This window comes from Curcuma longa, chromosome 2 (genome assembly GCF_044706935.1).
Source record: "Curcuma longa cultivar G26 ecotype Majalengka, Jawa Barat chromosome 2, ITB_CL_G26_1.1, whole genome shotgun sequence".
In the NCBI taxonomy this organism is placed as follows: Eukaryota; Viridiplantae; Streptophyta; class Magnoliopsida; order Zingiberales; family Zingiberaceae; genus Curcuma; species Curcuma longa.
Genome location: NC_133862.1, coordinates 12,482,549 through 12,499,203, shown reverse-complemented (window position 1 = coordinate 12,499,203; position 16,655 = coordinate 12,482,549). Strand labels below are relative to the sequence as shown.

The 16,655-nt window shown below is 39.7% G+C and overlaps 3 protein-coding genes across 3 annotated transcripts; all 3 read left to right on the top strand.

Moving 5' to 3' along the window:
• The first annotated feature begins 263 nt into the window (after positions 1–263).
• LOC141822000 (uncharacterized) lies at positions 264–7,272 on the top strand. The gene is made up of 9 exons (XM_074709409.1): positions 264–297; positions 407–976; positions 1,061–1,143; positions 1,601–1,954; positions 2,273–2,560; positions 2,626–2,871; positions 2,955–3,176; positions 6,428–6,989; positions 7,058–7,272. The coding sequence occupies exons 1-9, from the start codon at positions 279–281 to the stop codon at positions 7,270–7,272; spliced, it is 2,559 nt and encodes an 852-aa protein (XP_074565510.1). The 5' UTR covers positions 264–278.
• Positions 7,273–8,149: 877 nt separating this feature from the next.
• On the top strand, positions 8,150–9,477 carry LOC141822389 (uncharacterized). The gene is made up of 3 exons (XM_074709838.1): positions 8,150–8,595; positions 8,691–8,816; positions 8,913–9,477. The coding sequence occupies exons 1-3, from the start codon at positions 8,219–8,221 to the stop codon at positions 9,382–9,384; spliced, it is 975 nt and encodes a 324-aa protein (XP_074565939.1). The 5' UTR covers positions 8,150–8,218; the 3' UTR covers positions 9,385–9,477.
• Positions 9,478–14,759: 5,282 nt separating this feature from the next.
• On the top strand, positions 14,760–15,935 carry LOC141822001 (NAC domain-containing protein 76-like). Its single transcript, XM_074709410.1, has 3 exons — positions 14,760–14,928; positions 15,018–15,298; positions 15,384–15,935. Exons 1-3 carry the CDS (start codon positions 14,760–14,762, stop codon positions 15,933–15,935), a joined length of 1,002 nt encoding a protein of 333 aa, XP_074565511.1.
• The last annotated feature ends 720 nt before the right edge of the window (positions 15,936–16,655 follow it).

The following is a 16,655-nucleotide window of genomic DNA, read 5'->3' as shown; positions in this document are numbered from 1 at the left end:
GACAGGCCGATCAGTCCATTTTGACACCCCTCCGCTATCGGAATCGGACGGATCGAGGCAACCCGCGAAAAATGGCGCGGGAAAACGTTGTTAAGAACCGACCTAGAGGGAGATGGAAAACGAAGGAGGAGAACAAACGGGAGAAGCGAATGGGAGAAGAGGACACGAATCCGCCGCCGCGCCGCGACTTCCCGGCCTTCCCTTTCGAGCCCTATCCGATCCAAACCGAGTTCATGAGCTTTCTCTACAGCTTCCTCGACAAAGGCGGCGGCGTCGCCATGCTCGAGAGCCCCACCGGTACTTCTCTTCATTCTATTTCTTTTACCCGTCTTAATCCTTCCTTGTGTCTCCGCACCAATCTATTCTTCATGGTTCCTTTGTTCACTGGTCTGGGCTTTGGAGTCAGGAACCGGTAAAACCCTAAGCCTCATTTGTAGCGCTATGCAATGGGTCGTCGACCATAGGGAAAAGCAACAGCTACTGAAGTCTATGAAGCCGGATGCGAAACTGGGCGAAGCCAACGATGATGGTAATTGCGACGAGCCCCAGTGGATGAGGGACTTTGATATCACAGCTGTAGAAAAGAAAGATGTTCCGAGAAGAAGAAGTGAGTTTGGACTTGGAGATTTTGACAAGAAGCGTTCTGGAGCAAGATCAGCAAATGTGCAAAAGATGGGCGTGCAGTCATTGGACGACGAAGAGGATTTTTTGTTGGAGGAATATGTAAGTGAAGATGAAAGCACGGAGGACGGCATTGAAAAATTAAAGAGGAAGAGGGCTACTGATTCTAATTGGAGCAGCAGCGATGAGGAGGCATACGAGGAGGAAGATGAGGAAGTGATACCTAAGGTATATTTTTGTAGCAGGACACATTCCCAGCTGTCACAGTTTGTGAATGAATTCAGAAGGACGGGGTTTGCTTTGGCTCTCAAAGTTACATGTTTAGGTTCAAGGAAGAATTTATGTATTAATTCAGGTAAGTTGGTTTCATATTCATTGAAAAACTTTGTAGCCATCCTGTATCTATTCATCAGTTGTGTTCTTTTTCGATTTTAATCAGAGGTTTTAAAGCTTAGGAACCCAAGCCAGATTAATGAGAGATGCTTGGAGCTGCAAAAGAATCAGAAGGATGCGAAACTCAAGGTTGTGAGATTGTTCAGGTTTATTTATTGTTCCAGTCTTGTCCTAATTTTTTTTTTTGTTTATTTCTTTGTTCCATTCTTGTCCCAGCCTTTCCAATTTTCTTGTACAAGTAAAATTGTATTGGAATTACTTGCATTCTTATTTTCACGAATGAAATCTTTTATTTAGTCGAACATGCTTACGGTAAGACAATTTCATGACGCTACTCCAAATTCCTTGTAGAAGGCCACTAACATATGATACTGTAATTAATTGCCGTTGCTCTGGGTTTGCTAACATTTGTACTATGATCATAGGTTCCTGTAAGGCACCAGAACATTATCACATAGTATTTGTCTTTTAATTGTAATTTCTCTTTGTTTGCTGCCATTTATAGAATGATGCTATGGCAAAATATCAATTTTTTGTGTAATATTACTTGCAAGTTTCAACTTATGAATTTGATATTGTTTTGAAGGTTTTAGATGACAAGGGGAAGATGCGACCTACAAAGGGCACATCTGGTTGTCCAATGTTACGGCGACAGAAGTTGCAAAAACTATTCAAGAATGAAGTGTGGAACACAGATGCAATGGACATTGAGGATCTTGTTCAGCTAGGAAGTAAAATTGGTACATGCCCTTACTATGGTGCCCGCAACATGGTTCCATCATCTGACATTATTGTGCTTCCTTACCAATCCTTATTTTTGAGGTCGGCACGGGAGTCATTAGGTATAAATTTGAAGAAAAGTATAATAATTATTGATGAAGCCCACAACTTAGCAGATTCTCTAACCAACATGTACAATGCAAAGATCAGTGAGACACAGGTAATTTGTTGGACATACAATATTTCCATGGGCATAAACAAAATGTTGTAAGGACATATACGTAATCATATACTCTTTGATTAACTTTACTGGGGTAGTTACTGTTATGATATCTTGTGATTTAAGAATGCTAAACTTCTTCATATTAGATATGTTATGCAGAAGGAACCTTAACGTTGACATGAATGTTTTATCTAACTTGATAGAAAATTGGATTCGCTGTTCATGACTTCTTAACTGCTGATTCAACTAATTAATGCAATTACTTTTATGATGTTGAGCAATTAGAAAAGCAACATTTTTAATTGTCTATTACAGTTGAAGCGAATACTAGACGTCCTCGAGTTTTACATCAACAAATTTCGCAGTTGCCTGGGTCCAGGAAATCGCCGTTACATCCAGACCCTTATAGTGTTAATCCAGTCCTTTCTTCAAAAGTTGCTTGAATTCCATGGCACCAGTTCTTCCAGAGATGAGCAAGGAATTAAAGGGTCACTTGCTGACACTTCCATGACTATAAATGATTTCTTATTTTCACTTAACATTGACAACCTCAACTTAGTGAAACTCCACAGGTACATCAAAGACAGCAAAATAATTCACAAGGTATCACATTGATGGAATTTTTCTCCTGTGGAGTTTCTTCCTACCTTATATATATTTCTTTTTAGGTAAGTGGCTATGGAACTAAACTGGCAAGCTTGCAAAGTCACAACTCCATTTGTTTTGATAGCCAGAATAATAGTGACGAAGGAAGCATCTTATCTGGCTTTCAGACATTAGATAATATCATTATTTCACTGGTTCACAATGATAGAGATGGAAGAGTATTACTCTCAAGACCAAAATTATCTGGTCAGAAAGAGGAAGGATACATTAAATTTATGATGCTGTCCGGACACACAATCTTTTCTGAGGTCTGTTGCCTCATGGATTCAACCATTCTCAAGAACAACGATGATTTGGACAGTGGCGCTTACCTCAAATTTGTTTTTTGCAGGTCTTGGATCAAGCATATGGTGTTGTTCTGGCTGGGGGGACACTTCAACCCATTGAAGAGACAAGAGTACGCCTCTTCCCTAATTTGTCACGGGATGAAGTACATTTCTACACATGCAACCATATTGTCCCTCCAGAGAGCATTTTGCCTATTGTAGTTTCGCATGGTCCATCAGGCATCGACTTTGATTTCAGTTATAATTCAAGAAATTCTTCAAACATGGTTTGTACATTACTTTTAAAATTTTTCAATGCTGGAATATTTTTTGATATGCTTCAGTGGATTTCATTAAGCAGTAGATGTCCTGTACTAATATACTAAATATCTAACATGCAAAGCAAATGTTTTACGTAAAAAACAAATATGATCTTCAATGGTAGGATTTTAATGATCTCTAGAGCGTGCAAATTATATGATGGAAACACTCTTGTTGTGTATGATACCTAACTGAATGATGAGTGCCTGTTTGCAGATGATTATTGTTGTACTCATTTTCTGCACTTTATATGAAATATAGCCTAGCTAATATATGTCTTCTAGAGAAATAAGGATACAATATTTTATATCTATGCCAAGTTATTTGCCAGATGTCTAGTATTACCATCACTGGAGGTATCCAAAAAACTACTACACAAGCATGAGATGCAAATTAAATGATAGAGAGATCAATTGCCATTTCAAATAGGTGTTGCATTTGTTGCAAGTAAACTGAACGCTGTTACCTCATATATTATCCAAAATTTTACTACCTCTGTATAGTAGTTGAGTCTTCTGCTCTAGATTTATATCTATTAGTGCAACAAACGTTCCAGCACATTTTATTAACTAGTATTTAGCTTACATGGCAACATTAATGGCAGATAGCCTTAGAGGTGTTCATAATTGGTTGTAGATGAGCTAACTGAACTTCAAGTTTTTGTTTGGTTCTATCTTTGTAAAGTACCATTTGGTTTAGTTTAGCGTGCAGTAAGCTCAAATACATTTGGATCTGTTTAGTTTAGTAATCACATATAATTGACTCGGAAACCTAACTCTTCGTATTTGAATAGCAATTTCTCAGAAATTTATTACTTTTATATCTCATTTTCATTCAAAAATATAAAATTTAGTCAATTAATATCATACTCAAATTATTTGCTTCAACTTGAATAACAAACTGAGCTGCTGGAAAAGTTCAGTTAGCTTGATTCTGTTTGATATCAATTGAAGGGATTGAAATGCTGGATAGTTCAAATATGCAGTCTCATGATCAGAATGGCTCATTTTAACTAATTAGGACACCCTGATTTATTGCCGACATTTGTTATTATTCGCTTGATATCTTCTTTTGCTAATAAATTGGTGGTATACTTTCGTGATTTGATGGCCAAGTGATTTGATTGCCACCTGCATATAATGACATGGAACATCATATTCTGCTAGTTTTTTTATCTTCTCTTTATACAAGTTGTATATTGTCTGTTGATGTGGGTATCAGGATGTAACTAGGTTGGAACAATAGTCTGCCATGTTCTGTTTAATTAGGAAGTCTATTTCTACAAGTTATGTAGTGCTTTTGGATAGTTAGCACGGATTCATAGCATGCTATGCAACTTTCCTTTTTCTTTTTATTTATTTAATTTTGAAAAGGAGTAGAGTGAACAAGATGTTCGCTGAAAAGTTTTATTAAATTAGAATTTGAGACATAAGAGACCCTAGAGCAGTTGCATGATAAACACATCATCACATGAAAGCTATAAAGATTATATATTAATGAAATGGAAAAGAGGTTGGAGAGATGACCAAGCCTTCCAACTGCATCCTCCCATCTAAAGAAGATAATAGCATATGTCAAAGTTAATTGGCTATCCACTTATCTCAAAAGTTTGACTTGTTAGGAAACAAATAAATTTTATCTAATCGACCACACTTGTACATGTGGGCCCAATGAGCATGTAGCCTCGTAGCTTTAACACACCCTCTCATGCCCATCATGGTTCATAGGTGTGAACTTTTATTTATTCGACATAGGGAGGATTCAAACCCTAGGCCTTCTACTAAAGTTAATTGGCTAACCACTTAATTCAAAATTTTGAACTATTAGGAAAGGAACCAATTTTATTTAATAGTTTCCATGTAGGACCAATGAGTGTAGAGCCTCCTAGCTTTAACAATATCCATGCCTAAATAACAGCTCAATCACTCCAATATGATTTTCCTGGATCCGTCCCTGAAGCCATCTATAAAGGAGAGTACCAAGCCAGAGAGTGAAGGCACAAGCACACTTGTGTTACTAACATTATTATTTGTCATTGTTGTGTGCAAGAATTTTAAATTGAGGTCACTATTGAACTGCTGCTGTGGGTCCTCTGAGCCTCTATGCAACAACAACATTCTATAGGCCGAACCAATTTAACAGCGGCCATCATAATCTCCAAATCACATTAGGATCACTAGAACCTTCTTGAATAGCCACAGTTTGTGAAAGTCCTAGGTGGGTCCCCTGAAGTAACTAGTCTAGTGAAATGAAGGCCGATTGAGTGAAAAAAGTCTAGTTGTCAAAAGGTGACATCATAATTACCATAGTGGGAGAAACGCAATGTCCACTTTAGTAGTTCCTTCTCACACCACCTACTATGACATAAGGTTACATCTATAGATGTGCAAACATTTAGAGAATACCAACAGAACATGAATCATGAAAATACCAGATATTCTTCTGAATATAGGTCCAATGGTGATCAGTCACCACCAGTTCCCAAGATCTAGAAGAGAAGTATGCTCTAGATACAACACATTGGGATTACATGCCTTACTCACTGAGAAATAACCATCACTAGTGACAAAGTAATGCCAAATTATACTGCCTCAAGCTCGGAATACCAATGCCATCCAATAAAATTGACTATTAGACAACACTCCATCTAGCAAGATCTCAGACCCGAGAGGTTATCTATAGCTGATTCAAAAAGATGTGTCTTTAAATGAACTTTATTTAGCAATATCTAAGGTAGGAGTTGGTAAACCAAACAAGGATACACCATTGTAGAGGAAAACACACTACTAACCCTTATAAGCCAGCTACTCATCAAGAAAAAACCTTGTTGTCAGGGCTCCCCTTGGTTAGCCGTTCATCACACTAGTCTCTGCTCGTCCTGTAGGTCCCCAACTGAAAACGAAGGTATTGAATTGGAAGCTACTGTATGGAACATTCAGATATGTTTGCCAATAGAGGGCCCTAGTTGCTAGAATAATCAATATATTTAAGTATGGTGTTAAAATCTTTAACTGGATGCATGTTCTGGATATGAATTGTAACCATGATGAAATCCTTCTGCTGCTTTCTTTCCAGGTGACTTAAATTTGGTCGAGAATTTTGTTATGTACCTATGGCAGTTCATTGTGTTTTTAAATGTTGTCATGCTAGAATACTTGAGGTAATAAATGCTGATTTCTACTCATTGCAACTTGGTCAATTTTAATTGATCAAGCAGATTGAAGAGCTAGGGCGCTTACTATGCAACCTCGTGGCAATTGTTCCAGAAGGAATAGTAGTGTTTTTCTCTTCCTTTGACTACGAAGGACGGGTTTATGATGCATGGAAAGCTTCGGGAGTTCTTTCAAAAATTTCAAAGAAAAAAATTGTGTACAGGGAACCTAAAAGTAGTAACGACGTTGAGCATGTACTAAAGAAGTACAAGGAAACCATTGCGAGTTGTGATACAATATTGAAAGATACTGGAGTCAGTGGAGCACTACTGTTAGCAGTGGTTGGGGGAAAGATATCTGAAGGTATAAACCTTAGCGACGGCATGGGTCGTTGCATTCTAATGGTTGGGCTTCCATATCCAAGTCCTGATATTGAACTGATTGAAAGAGTACAACATATAGAAGGACTTGGACAAGCCATACCACAGAGGTGCAACAAGCCCTTTAGGAATTCATCTAATGATGGACACAAGGCTGAGTCTGGTTTTGACTTCCTAAGAAGGTGCAAGCAAAGAGGAAAAGAGTATTTTGAGAACTTGTGCATGAAGGCTGTAAATCAATCAATTGGTATGTTCTCTGTTTAAGATTTAGCCAATCATGCTGAAGTCTTTTTCATCAAAATCTTTCAACTGCAGGTCGAGCGATCAGGCACGTAAATGACTATGCTGCAGTTTTGTTAGTTGACTCACGTTATGCTTGCAGCCAATTAAACCAAAACTTGTCACACCCGACGAACAAACTACCGCTCTGGATAAAGCAGCAGCTTGTCTCATCTACTCAAAACTATGGTGAAGTCCATCGGTTGCTGCATAAGTTTTTCCTATTTAATCGACAAAAGCGGCATACATGAGGAGTAGAGGCACAGATAGGAAACAGTTCTTATCAGCCAAACTCACTTCTATAAACAAAATCTGATGCGTGTTCAAGTTTTATCTGAAAATTTCCAGTAGAACGATGGATCTGCATCTAGGTACATTTCTGCTACTTCCATCTGATATAATAGCAATTTTTTTTCCACAAGAATAGCTATGCAAAGGATTGTTTAGTTCATTCAATTTTCCATTTTGTGTAGCTTAAAATGTGATATATCATGGAAAATGTTTCCACAAGCTGAACACTAAGGCTTTAGGACGGTTGTATAAACATTGAAGGAGAATATGTCAAACGTGTGATCAAAGACTATAATGTTTCAACTAGATTTAAGTGTTTTCTCTTTTGTCCACTAAATTGAGAATAATTCAATTTTTTTTAATGCTCTATAAGTCATGACTACGACTTGTCTCTGGTCTGTTCTCTTTAATCTTATTTATTGCATATTTAATCTGAAATTCATTTTAAATATTTTGGTAAGTCGCAGAGACCGGAGTCTGGACCCTTCTTCTCTTGTGTCACTGTTGAAGCATCTACGTGCTATTATTTTCTCTATTTCTCTTTCGTCCTTTTGTCAGCCGACATCGTTGTTTGCATGCATCCACTCTCATCGTCTCTCTCTCTTCTTTCTCACACCTTTGACATTGATCCAAAGTCAAGCTGGGGAATCCAAGGAATTCTTCTGCTCCTTCCCAGAAACCAAACCCAAACCCGGTTTTGATTGGTTTTGCACTTTTGCTTTGACGAAGCCAAAGGATCCAATGCTCGTCGCAGCCAAAAACTTCGCTGTTACTTTTCTGTTTAAATGTCAACTCCACTATCTCTTACCTTATCCTCCCTTCCTTCCCTTACACAAAGTCAGCGCTCCATTCCTGTAGCCGTTCATTTCCTTCTTTTGTCAACGCCGGCGACCGTTGGGGTGGAGGATGTTCACGGTGGCGGCGGAGATGGACGGAGACAACTGGGACCTCGGCGCAGTGGTGCGGAGCTGTCGGCCGTCGGGGTCGGCAGCAGCGAGGGACGCCGTGTGGGCGTTCCCGCCGCTTCCACAGCCCCTCCGGGCGGTGGAGGGCGGCAAAGGCGGCGCCTTTGTGTGTCTATCGCAAGCACTCCGGAACCAGAGCGGCTTCTTGGAGTTGCAAGAGATCTCCAGATCCTCCTTTCCTAAAGTCCGTCCCCTGCCGGAGCAGGAGACGGTTTCTTGGTCTCCTCCCTCCGCCGCTGTTTTGGGGTCGAATCTACTTCCGCTTCGTCGGGAAGTGGATCGGCTGAGTTGTCTAACTCCCTGCTCTAGGAGGCGAAGGTAAGCTTCGTTCCTTTAGACAATTTTTCACTTGGAAAATTACCAAAAGAGCCGAGTTTTTGAGCTAAAAATTGCATCTTTGGTGGTGTTCTCAGGAAGAACCAGCAGCGGCAACAGCAGAAGAAGGTGGTGCGTCATGTCGCCGCCGACGATCTCTCCTCGGACATCTGTGCATGGCGGAAGTATGGTCAGAAACCGATAAAAGGATCGCCGTTTCCTCGGTAATTAAGCCGTTTCTTGGGCTCCTCTGTGCTTCTTACGTTGCTAAGAGAACGGAGATTAAAGCGAAAAGGGACTAACTTTGATGGGGGAAACAGGGGATACTACAAATGTAGCAGCTCGAAAGGATGCCCGGCCCGGAAGCTGGTGGAGCGGAGCCAGGCGGATTCAGCGACACTCATCATCACCTACACCGGCGAGCACAACCACCCCACACCGACAAACTGCAACTCTCTGGCCGGAAGCACCAGCTCCGAGTTTCCCAGGTCGCCCTCCGGCAGTAATCAAGAAGCCAGTCCTCTATCCTTCGCCGCCACCGCACCTGAGCTCTCCACCACCACGCCGCTCGCCGCCTCCATCCTCAGCCGGCCAAAGAAAGGGGAAGGCCACGTGGACGAGGCAGAGGTTGAAGTAGCAGAAAACGACGACGAGGGGGAATTGCTGGTGGAGGACATGGAAATAATAAGCGAGGACGACTTGCTCTTCCTGGGCGCCACCGCGCCCACAGACATGACCAGGATGTTGGACGGCGACGGCGACACCGGCGACCACCTCTTTCCTCTGTTGTGACTGTCAACCGGCGAATGCAACGCGACTACGGTCGCCGAGACATTCTTTGATTCGCAGGGTAGGAACACCATGGACGAACATCCAAGCATGGGATCCGATCTAAGTAATTATTGCTTGTTAATTCGTATAAAGATGAAAAAAAAAATCTATTGATGTACACGATCCGATCTCTCATCATCTCTTCTTTACGAAAGTCTGCAATCGATTTCGTAAGGATTCTTCTTCTCTACTTCTCCGTTTCATACCCTACCAATCTTTACTCCATTGTCGTTGACCTTTTTCTGCTAGTGGCACCATATTATATGGTTTCCATGGTTTTGGAGGTCACAAGTCAACAAAACTTTCTTGATCGACCATTAGAGTCAATCCAACATGCCCCATGACCGCAATCCCCGCCTCAACGATCGCCTTGGCGGCAGCGATCCGGGACGGCGCACCGCCTTCCAGTTTGATCGCATCCATTCCTCCTCCTTTCAGCATCCTCACCGCCGAGTCCACGGCCTGGCACCCATCCCCAAGCCAAGAAACAGATCGAGAAGATGAAAACGAGTTCTTTGAGGTCAGAAAGGAGGGTCCTCTGAGAAGAGGCTGTACCTGGGAGGCGGAGGACTCGTAGGATCCGAATGGAAGATCGCCGACGAGGAGGGGGCGCGAGGCGCCTCGGGCGACGGCGCGACAGTGGAGGAGCATGTCGTCGAGGGTGATGGGGATTGGGGAGGGGCGACGGTTAGATTGAGCTCCTCTACCGGCCTTCTTTTTTTATCAAAAATCTCAGGAAACAAAACAGTGTTTGTGTAACTAAACAAGGAAAACCCCACTAGATTTTAGGGTTTAGATTTTTTAATAAATGAACAGAATCCAAAATAGTGCATCAAACCCGAACAGCCTGCCCGACAGAATCGACCCAGTAAAATGCGATCCACCGAAATCGCTTTCAAGTTTCCATTTTTGTTTTCATCTCAATCTCATTAGTCATTCCAATCCATCTGCGCGTCGCAGCAGCGTCACTCCCCTGCTCCTGCCGCCTCAGATTGGAGAATAGAGGAGGAGTGAAGAGGAGGAGAAAGGATGTTTTGGCGGCTGGCGAGGGCGGCTGATGAGCAACGTGCTGGAGAGCACGGTGTACGTCGGGCCGAAGCTTCAATCGCCCGCCCACCGCGTCACTCTCTCCCGGCCTCCGCCAGAAGCACCGCCGCGGCCATCCATCACCGTCGTCACCGCCTACGACTACCCGTCCGCGGCCCACGTGGACTCCGCGGGCATAGACGTCCCCCTCGTCGGCGACTCCGCCGCCATGGTCGTCCACGGCTACGATACCGGCCTGGATCGGATCTGTCTTGCAACATCTCGCTAATGACAACTAGCCCTCCGCAAAAATATTCATAAAAAATTATGACAGAGTAAAATGGACTTAAAAATCTTCAACTAGATGAATTATGAATTAGACGAATTAAATTTATTAAAAATTAAAAAATATATATATAATTAAAATTTTTATATTTAGATTATGAATTAGATAGGTTAAATTTAGAAATCTATTAAAAAATAAAAAATATATAAAAAATATTAAATTTGATTACGGATTAAGTAAGTTAAGCCAACCAGCACATTAAATTTCTTATTTTTATTTTAAATTTTAGAAAAAAAAAATTTTCAACTTGCAAATCAACTTAACTGATCCTCTCATCAATTTTGAATCTAGACAGATTAATTCATCTAAATTTATTTTAAAATAAATTAATAAAATATAATCTAATACACTTAAATTAAATTATTTAAGAAGACAGATCCACCTAACGAATCTAATCGAAGCTGACAGCTTTATATACAACAGTCGAGGGCGGTGACGGTATCCAGGCTTGGTGAGGTTGGTGTTGGGTTAACTTAATCACCTTTTATTAAGGCGCTCTGGATACCATCCTGCAGGCCCATTGGGCCACACAATATGCATGGCCCATTAATTCCTTTTGTGTGGTCTGTCTAAGACTTCTTGACCATATAATTCATTCTTGAACCTCACTTAGCATACTTAATTATCCTCTCTAATCGACTCAAACACTGACTTAGATAGCCACCTTATTAATTATCTCCTCCAACCAATTCCAATTTATCTCTCTTTGTTCACCAAATCCATTTAATTAGTCCAATCCGCACAACCCACACTAAATTACACCAAGTGACAAAACTAGCTCGCCTTGGAAATTAATTAGGGTCAAAGTAGAGTGGTGCATGGCATGAGACAGAGCACAGAAATGTTGGCGAAGAAGAAGGGACACAAGTGACAAAACGAAGTTGGTGCCTAGCTCCATCATGCACCTCCTCTCTCTTCTCACCCTCTTCTGCAAAAGGTGGAATCTGCCACCTTAGCGGCCCCACACGGTCGGCCCTACGACCATCTGTGAGAAGGTAAATCAAGAAACTGCAGTTGGTCACGACGCAGGAGGGTGTTGTCTGGCTCCGTCAGGATTCGAACCCTTGCCTTCTTCTGCAACTCTGCTGCGTCGTAACCAACTCAGCTATGCCTCAGGGGCTCTCTTCTCACCCTCTAACTTAGAGCCTGAAAGACACATGCATGAAGGCTTCTTAATTAATTATATTCATTGTGGTAATTATTTAATTTTTAAATGAAAAAATCTCTCTTTTTAAAATTATTTTCTTGTGAATTTGACCGTCGAATAGAATAATGACTATTCTATGATCTAATTCTAAAGAAAATTATCAAAAAAAAAGAATTCTTCTCTTAATTTAATTAAATAATATTAATTTAAAAATCAATTAAATAAATATTTAAATAATTTTAAAATTCTAAAGATATAAAAGATAAAAATAATAAAAAGGATTAAAATTTTTTAGAACTTTTAAAAAGACTTTAAAGGATATTTTTTTTCATTCAATTCAATGAATACAAAATTATGATCTTTTAAAATTTATGATTAAAAATTAAAACTTATGATCTTTTAAAATTTATGATTAAAATGATCTTAAAACCTTAAGCGATGTTGTTTAGCATCTAGAAGTAAGAGAATGGTTAGCTATATCTCCTCTCTTAAAAAATAATATGCATGTCTGCATGAATAATAATAATAATAATAATAATAATAATAATAATAATAATAAGTTTCGTGTTTGACCAGGTGATCATGGATGAAAGATAGATGGATAGCGTGGGAATCTCATGTAATTGTCTTGTGATTAGTATTATAATCACAAGGTAATTAATAGGAGATGGGATTAATTGTGTGATTAGGGTTTTGGGTAGGTGCGAGGAGGCGGCCTCGAAGTGAGGGTGGCGGTGGAGTGCTGCTGCGGGATCCTCTACAACCCTCGCACGTGCACGCCCTTCCACTTCCCCCTCTACCGCGCGCATGCCTCGTCGCGCGTGTCAGTCCTTGCTTTCTTCTCTCTTTTATACTTAATGAAGTTCTCTCTTTGAGATTAATTAATCAGCTAAAATTTATAAAATCCTTGTAATTTCTCTCCAAAAATTTGAATTTCATTGACATCTACTTTAACTTTCAATTAGCAACATAGTCTTAAAATTATGTAGGTTTAACAGAGAAATTTACAAGAAAGGCATTATATGAAATCGTCAAACACATAGAGCTAAGTTTAGGTTTAATCAAATAATGTTAACTCAAAAACAAAGATCAATATCCCTAACATCAACCAAATAACAGTTTAAATAGTCACAAAACCCTAAAGATGCATAGATAAAAGGAGAAAAAAATATTCGAAGTGTTTGAAAAAGTTTTAAACGATATTTTTTGGGCCTAAAATTGGACCGTTACGGGTTAAATTTAATAACAAATGTAAATCTATGAACGAACTTCGATTTGATATATTATTATAGAGTTCGTAATTCTACCCAAATTAAAAATTATGATCTTTCAAAACTTACAAATCTCTCAGCTGCATCAAAATCTTTATATTTTGTGGATGGAAAGTAGGTGCAAGTGGTTCGTAGAATTATGTTATTGTCGTAGTCATCTCATTTGGAAATCTATATAGTGAACTATATGCTTGTAGTTGAACCATTTAAAGGGTCGCATCCATACTTGTTATTTGGATATATCGCTAATCATTTGACGATAATGACTTATCACTTTGATACGATTAGCCATTCAATTAGTGAATATCGTTCGTAAAGTCTATACATAAATTGGAAGTCAATTGAGAATGAACATTCATTTTACATTCAATTAGAAACTAATCTATCTTAATTAGTTATGTCATGATATGATAAGTTTTCACGTCTTTTAGAAAATTGGATAGTCATATTAGGGTACTAATTACGTAATACACAAAAGTTCATATTTATGGCAGACAATATAACTAAACAATTAAAGATTAATCCTTGCAATTATGAATAATTTAGAGGGATATAATTAAGATTTATTTCATTTCAATCACAATTAATGGAGTGGTGGAGAAGCAATTAATTAACCTAGCTAGCTAGCTAACTAACTGATAAGAGAATTAAAAATTTGCACAAGAGATAAATTAATTGATTAATCCTAAAAGATCACAAATTAAAGTTTCTAAGAGATCTTTGAAAACGATATTTCTAATTAATTAAAAATTGTGTCCACAAATTATATATACAGGGACTAAACCATCTTAGCTTTATCATGGAGGACAAACTAGTCACTGAAACCCAGTTTATGTGTGTACATCCAAGTGGAGAAACACTTTAATAAAGAAGAGGAGAATCCCACAATTCAATTCTTTCTCGGTAGAATAAATCTAACCCTAAATCCAGTGCGATGATGGGAATAAAATAGGTGATATATAGCTGGTGAGGAATAGAATAGAATTGAAGCTGATTAATTAATTAATCAATTAATGTAGAATAGAAGAAGAAGAAGAAGAAGATATGGAATGAGATCAGGAAGTTTGCAGTCCCCTCATTCTCTTAATTTGACTATACTCCACACTGACAGTGCATGCATGCATGCATCATTAATCCACTAATTAAATTATAATCCATCAATTCCTAGTCTTCACACAATCACAACTAATGAGGCCATTTTTTGGGGAGCTGGCCTTTGACTGTCACCCTCTCACACACTGAACCTACACTACACACCTAAATGTCTGCTCCTTGCACATTCTTTTTTTTTTTTCTCTCATGGCTGGCTGTGGCCACATCTCATGCTTCCCTGATCCTCTTCCTTAAAGATCATCTTCACAAGAAGAAGAAGAAGAAGAAGAAGAAGAAGTTGAGAGTTTCCTTTGCCCTCTTCCTCTTGGCTGGTCCTGCTGAGGCCTTCTCAGGAAATCAAGGTCAGTATATATATGTTCTTCGAACCGAAAATTTTGTGTGTCGATCTCTTCATCTTCATCTTCAAATAATGTTTAGTGCATTCGAGAATAGAATGATGCCGAGCAGCGGGCAGTTAGCCGTGCCGCCGGGGTTCCGGTTTCACCCCACAGACGAAGAGCTGCTGCACTATTACCTGAGAAAGAAGGTGGCTTATGAAGCCATCGACCTCGACGTTATAAGGGAGGTGGACGTCAACAAACTGGAGCCATGGGATCTTAAAGGTTAATAATTTTAAGTTTACCATTATTCTGTCTGTAATTTTACACGTTAAGTTTGGATCGGAGACATGCATGTATGTGCTCGATCGCAGATAAGTGCTTGATCGGATCCGGGCCTCAGAACGACTGGTACTTCTTCAGCCACAAGGACAAGAAGTACCCCACCGGGACTAGGACGAACAGGGCGACGACGGCCGGGTTCTGGAAGGCGACGGGGAGGGACAAGGCGATCTTCCTCAGCAACAACTCGAGGAGGATAGGAATGAGGAAAACCCTAGTGTTCTACACCGGGAGAGCCCCCCATGGCCACAAGACTGATTGGATCATGCATGAGTATCGTCTAGATGATGAAACCTTCAGCAGTCATGGTCAGGTATATATATATAATCCTAGATGATATAGATAATATCATTCGAACCCTCCCTAATTATTCCTTGATTATTGTGTTAATTTTTCAGGATGATGGATGGGTCGTGTGCAGGGTATTCAAGAAGAAGAACTACCAAGCAGGAATCGCACCAGATCATCGAGCCATCCTTGAAGAAGAAGAAGAAGAAGAAGATCAGCAATACATGAACTCGATCGCAAGTACTGGCTCTCAGAACAACAGCGTTCCGCCGCTCTTCCAGATCCCCTGCACCGACGTCGACGACCACACTGACAGTTTTCGATCGTTCCGTCGTCCATCCTCCATCCACCTCCCTCGTCTCCTAAGCACCGACGCCGTCGCGGCTTCCGGTCACGTACCACCGCTGGTCCTACCTCCTCCTCCTCCTCCTCCTCCAATTCCTCCACTTTCGAATCTCAATTACCCCCCACCGGAGAGGCTCACTGCGGACTGGTCCATCCTCGACAAGCTTCTGGCTTCTCATAGAAACCTGGACCAGCTCTTCAAATGCAGCAATTCCCCTTCTCCACTCACCGACATCGCGGCTTCTTCGGCTGTCTATAGGAGCCCACTGAGCTATCTCGGATGGGATGCTACTGAACTTCTGAAACACTCAGACTGAGAGTTGCCTCTGCAATCACCAAGGTGTGGGGATCGATCGCCTATGTTTTTAAATCGATATATATATCGTCGTGTTTGAGTCGATCGTCTGAACAAGAAGCTTAAGTATCGTTTTAAGTAATTGTATATAGACTCTGACTTGGTAGTAGTCATGCATGTTTAGACCATGCTCGTAATTAGGGTTTGTGACCTGGAAGATTCAAACACATATTCATTCAGTCTGCAGTATGTTCCATAAAATGATGCAAGTTCCTATCTACAAAGCTTAGATGATGAACATATGAATGGTTTAATTGCTAAGAATATCATGAAAATCACATACCTAAGCTTAGTAAATTCATTGCAAAGTTAATTTTAAATTTAATGAATTGATCATTAAGGTTCTAGAGTTGTAATGTAAGTTAGGTTGTTACTTACTGTTATGATAGCATAATACTGTGCTTTATCAACAAATTTACAATAGTTTTTTTTTAAATTTCTTTATAAATGTTTAATTTGATTGCGGATATATATGGTGAATTTACTAATAAACTGTGATAGGTTTGTTAATAGATTTATTAAACTGTGTAAATTAACTTTGTTAAAGTTTTAGCAATTAATCCGATCGAATATGAAATATAATCTATATTGTCTAATTTCCATATCTAAAAATTTTAAAAATTATATTTTGTTATATTTTTTTGATGTGGATTATACTTTAAAATACCTTTTCTTTAATCTT

Coding starts and splice junctions, on each gene's coding strand:
- LOC141822000 (XM_074709409.1), top strand. Junction 977..1,060: donor GAATTTATGTATTAATTCAG/GTAAGTTGGTTT, acceptor GATTTTAATCAG/AGGTTTTAAAGCTTAGGAAC. Junction 2,561..2,625: donor ACAGCAAAATAATTCACAAG/GTATCACATTGA, acceptor ATTTCTTTTTAG/GTAAGTGGCTATGGAACTAA.
- LOC141822389 (XM_074709838.1), top strand. CDS start 8,219: ATGTTCACGGTGGCGGCGGAGATGGACGGAGACAACTGGGACCTCGGC. Junction 8,596..8,690: donor CCCTGCTCTAGGAGGCGAAG/GTAAGCTTCGTT, acceptor TGGTGTTCTCAG/GAAGAACCAGCAGCGGCAAC. Junction 8,817..8,912: donor AAAGGATCGCCGTTTCCTCG/GTAATTAAGCCG, acceptor TGGGGGAAACAG/GGGATACTACAAATGTAGCA.
- LOC141822001 (XM_074709410.1), top strand. CDS start 14,760: ATGATGCCGAGCAGCGGGCAGTTAGCCGTGCCGCCGGGGTTCCGGTTT. Junction 14,929..15,017: donor GGAGCCATGGGATCTTAAAG/GTTAATAATTTT, acceptor GCTCGATCGCAG/ATAAGTGCTTGATCGGATCC. Junction 15,299..15,383: donor CCTTCAGCAGTCATGGTCAG/GTATATATATAT, acceptor TTAATTTTTCAG/GATGATGGATGGGTCGTGTG.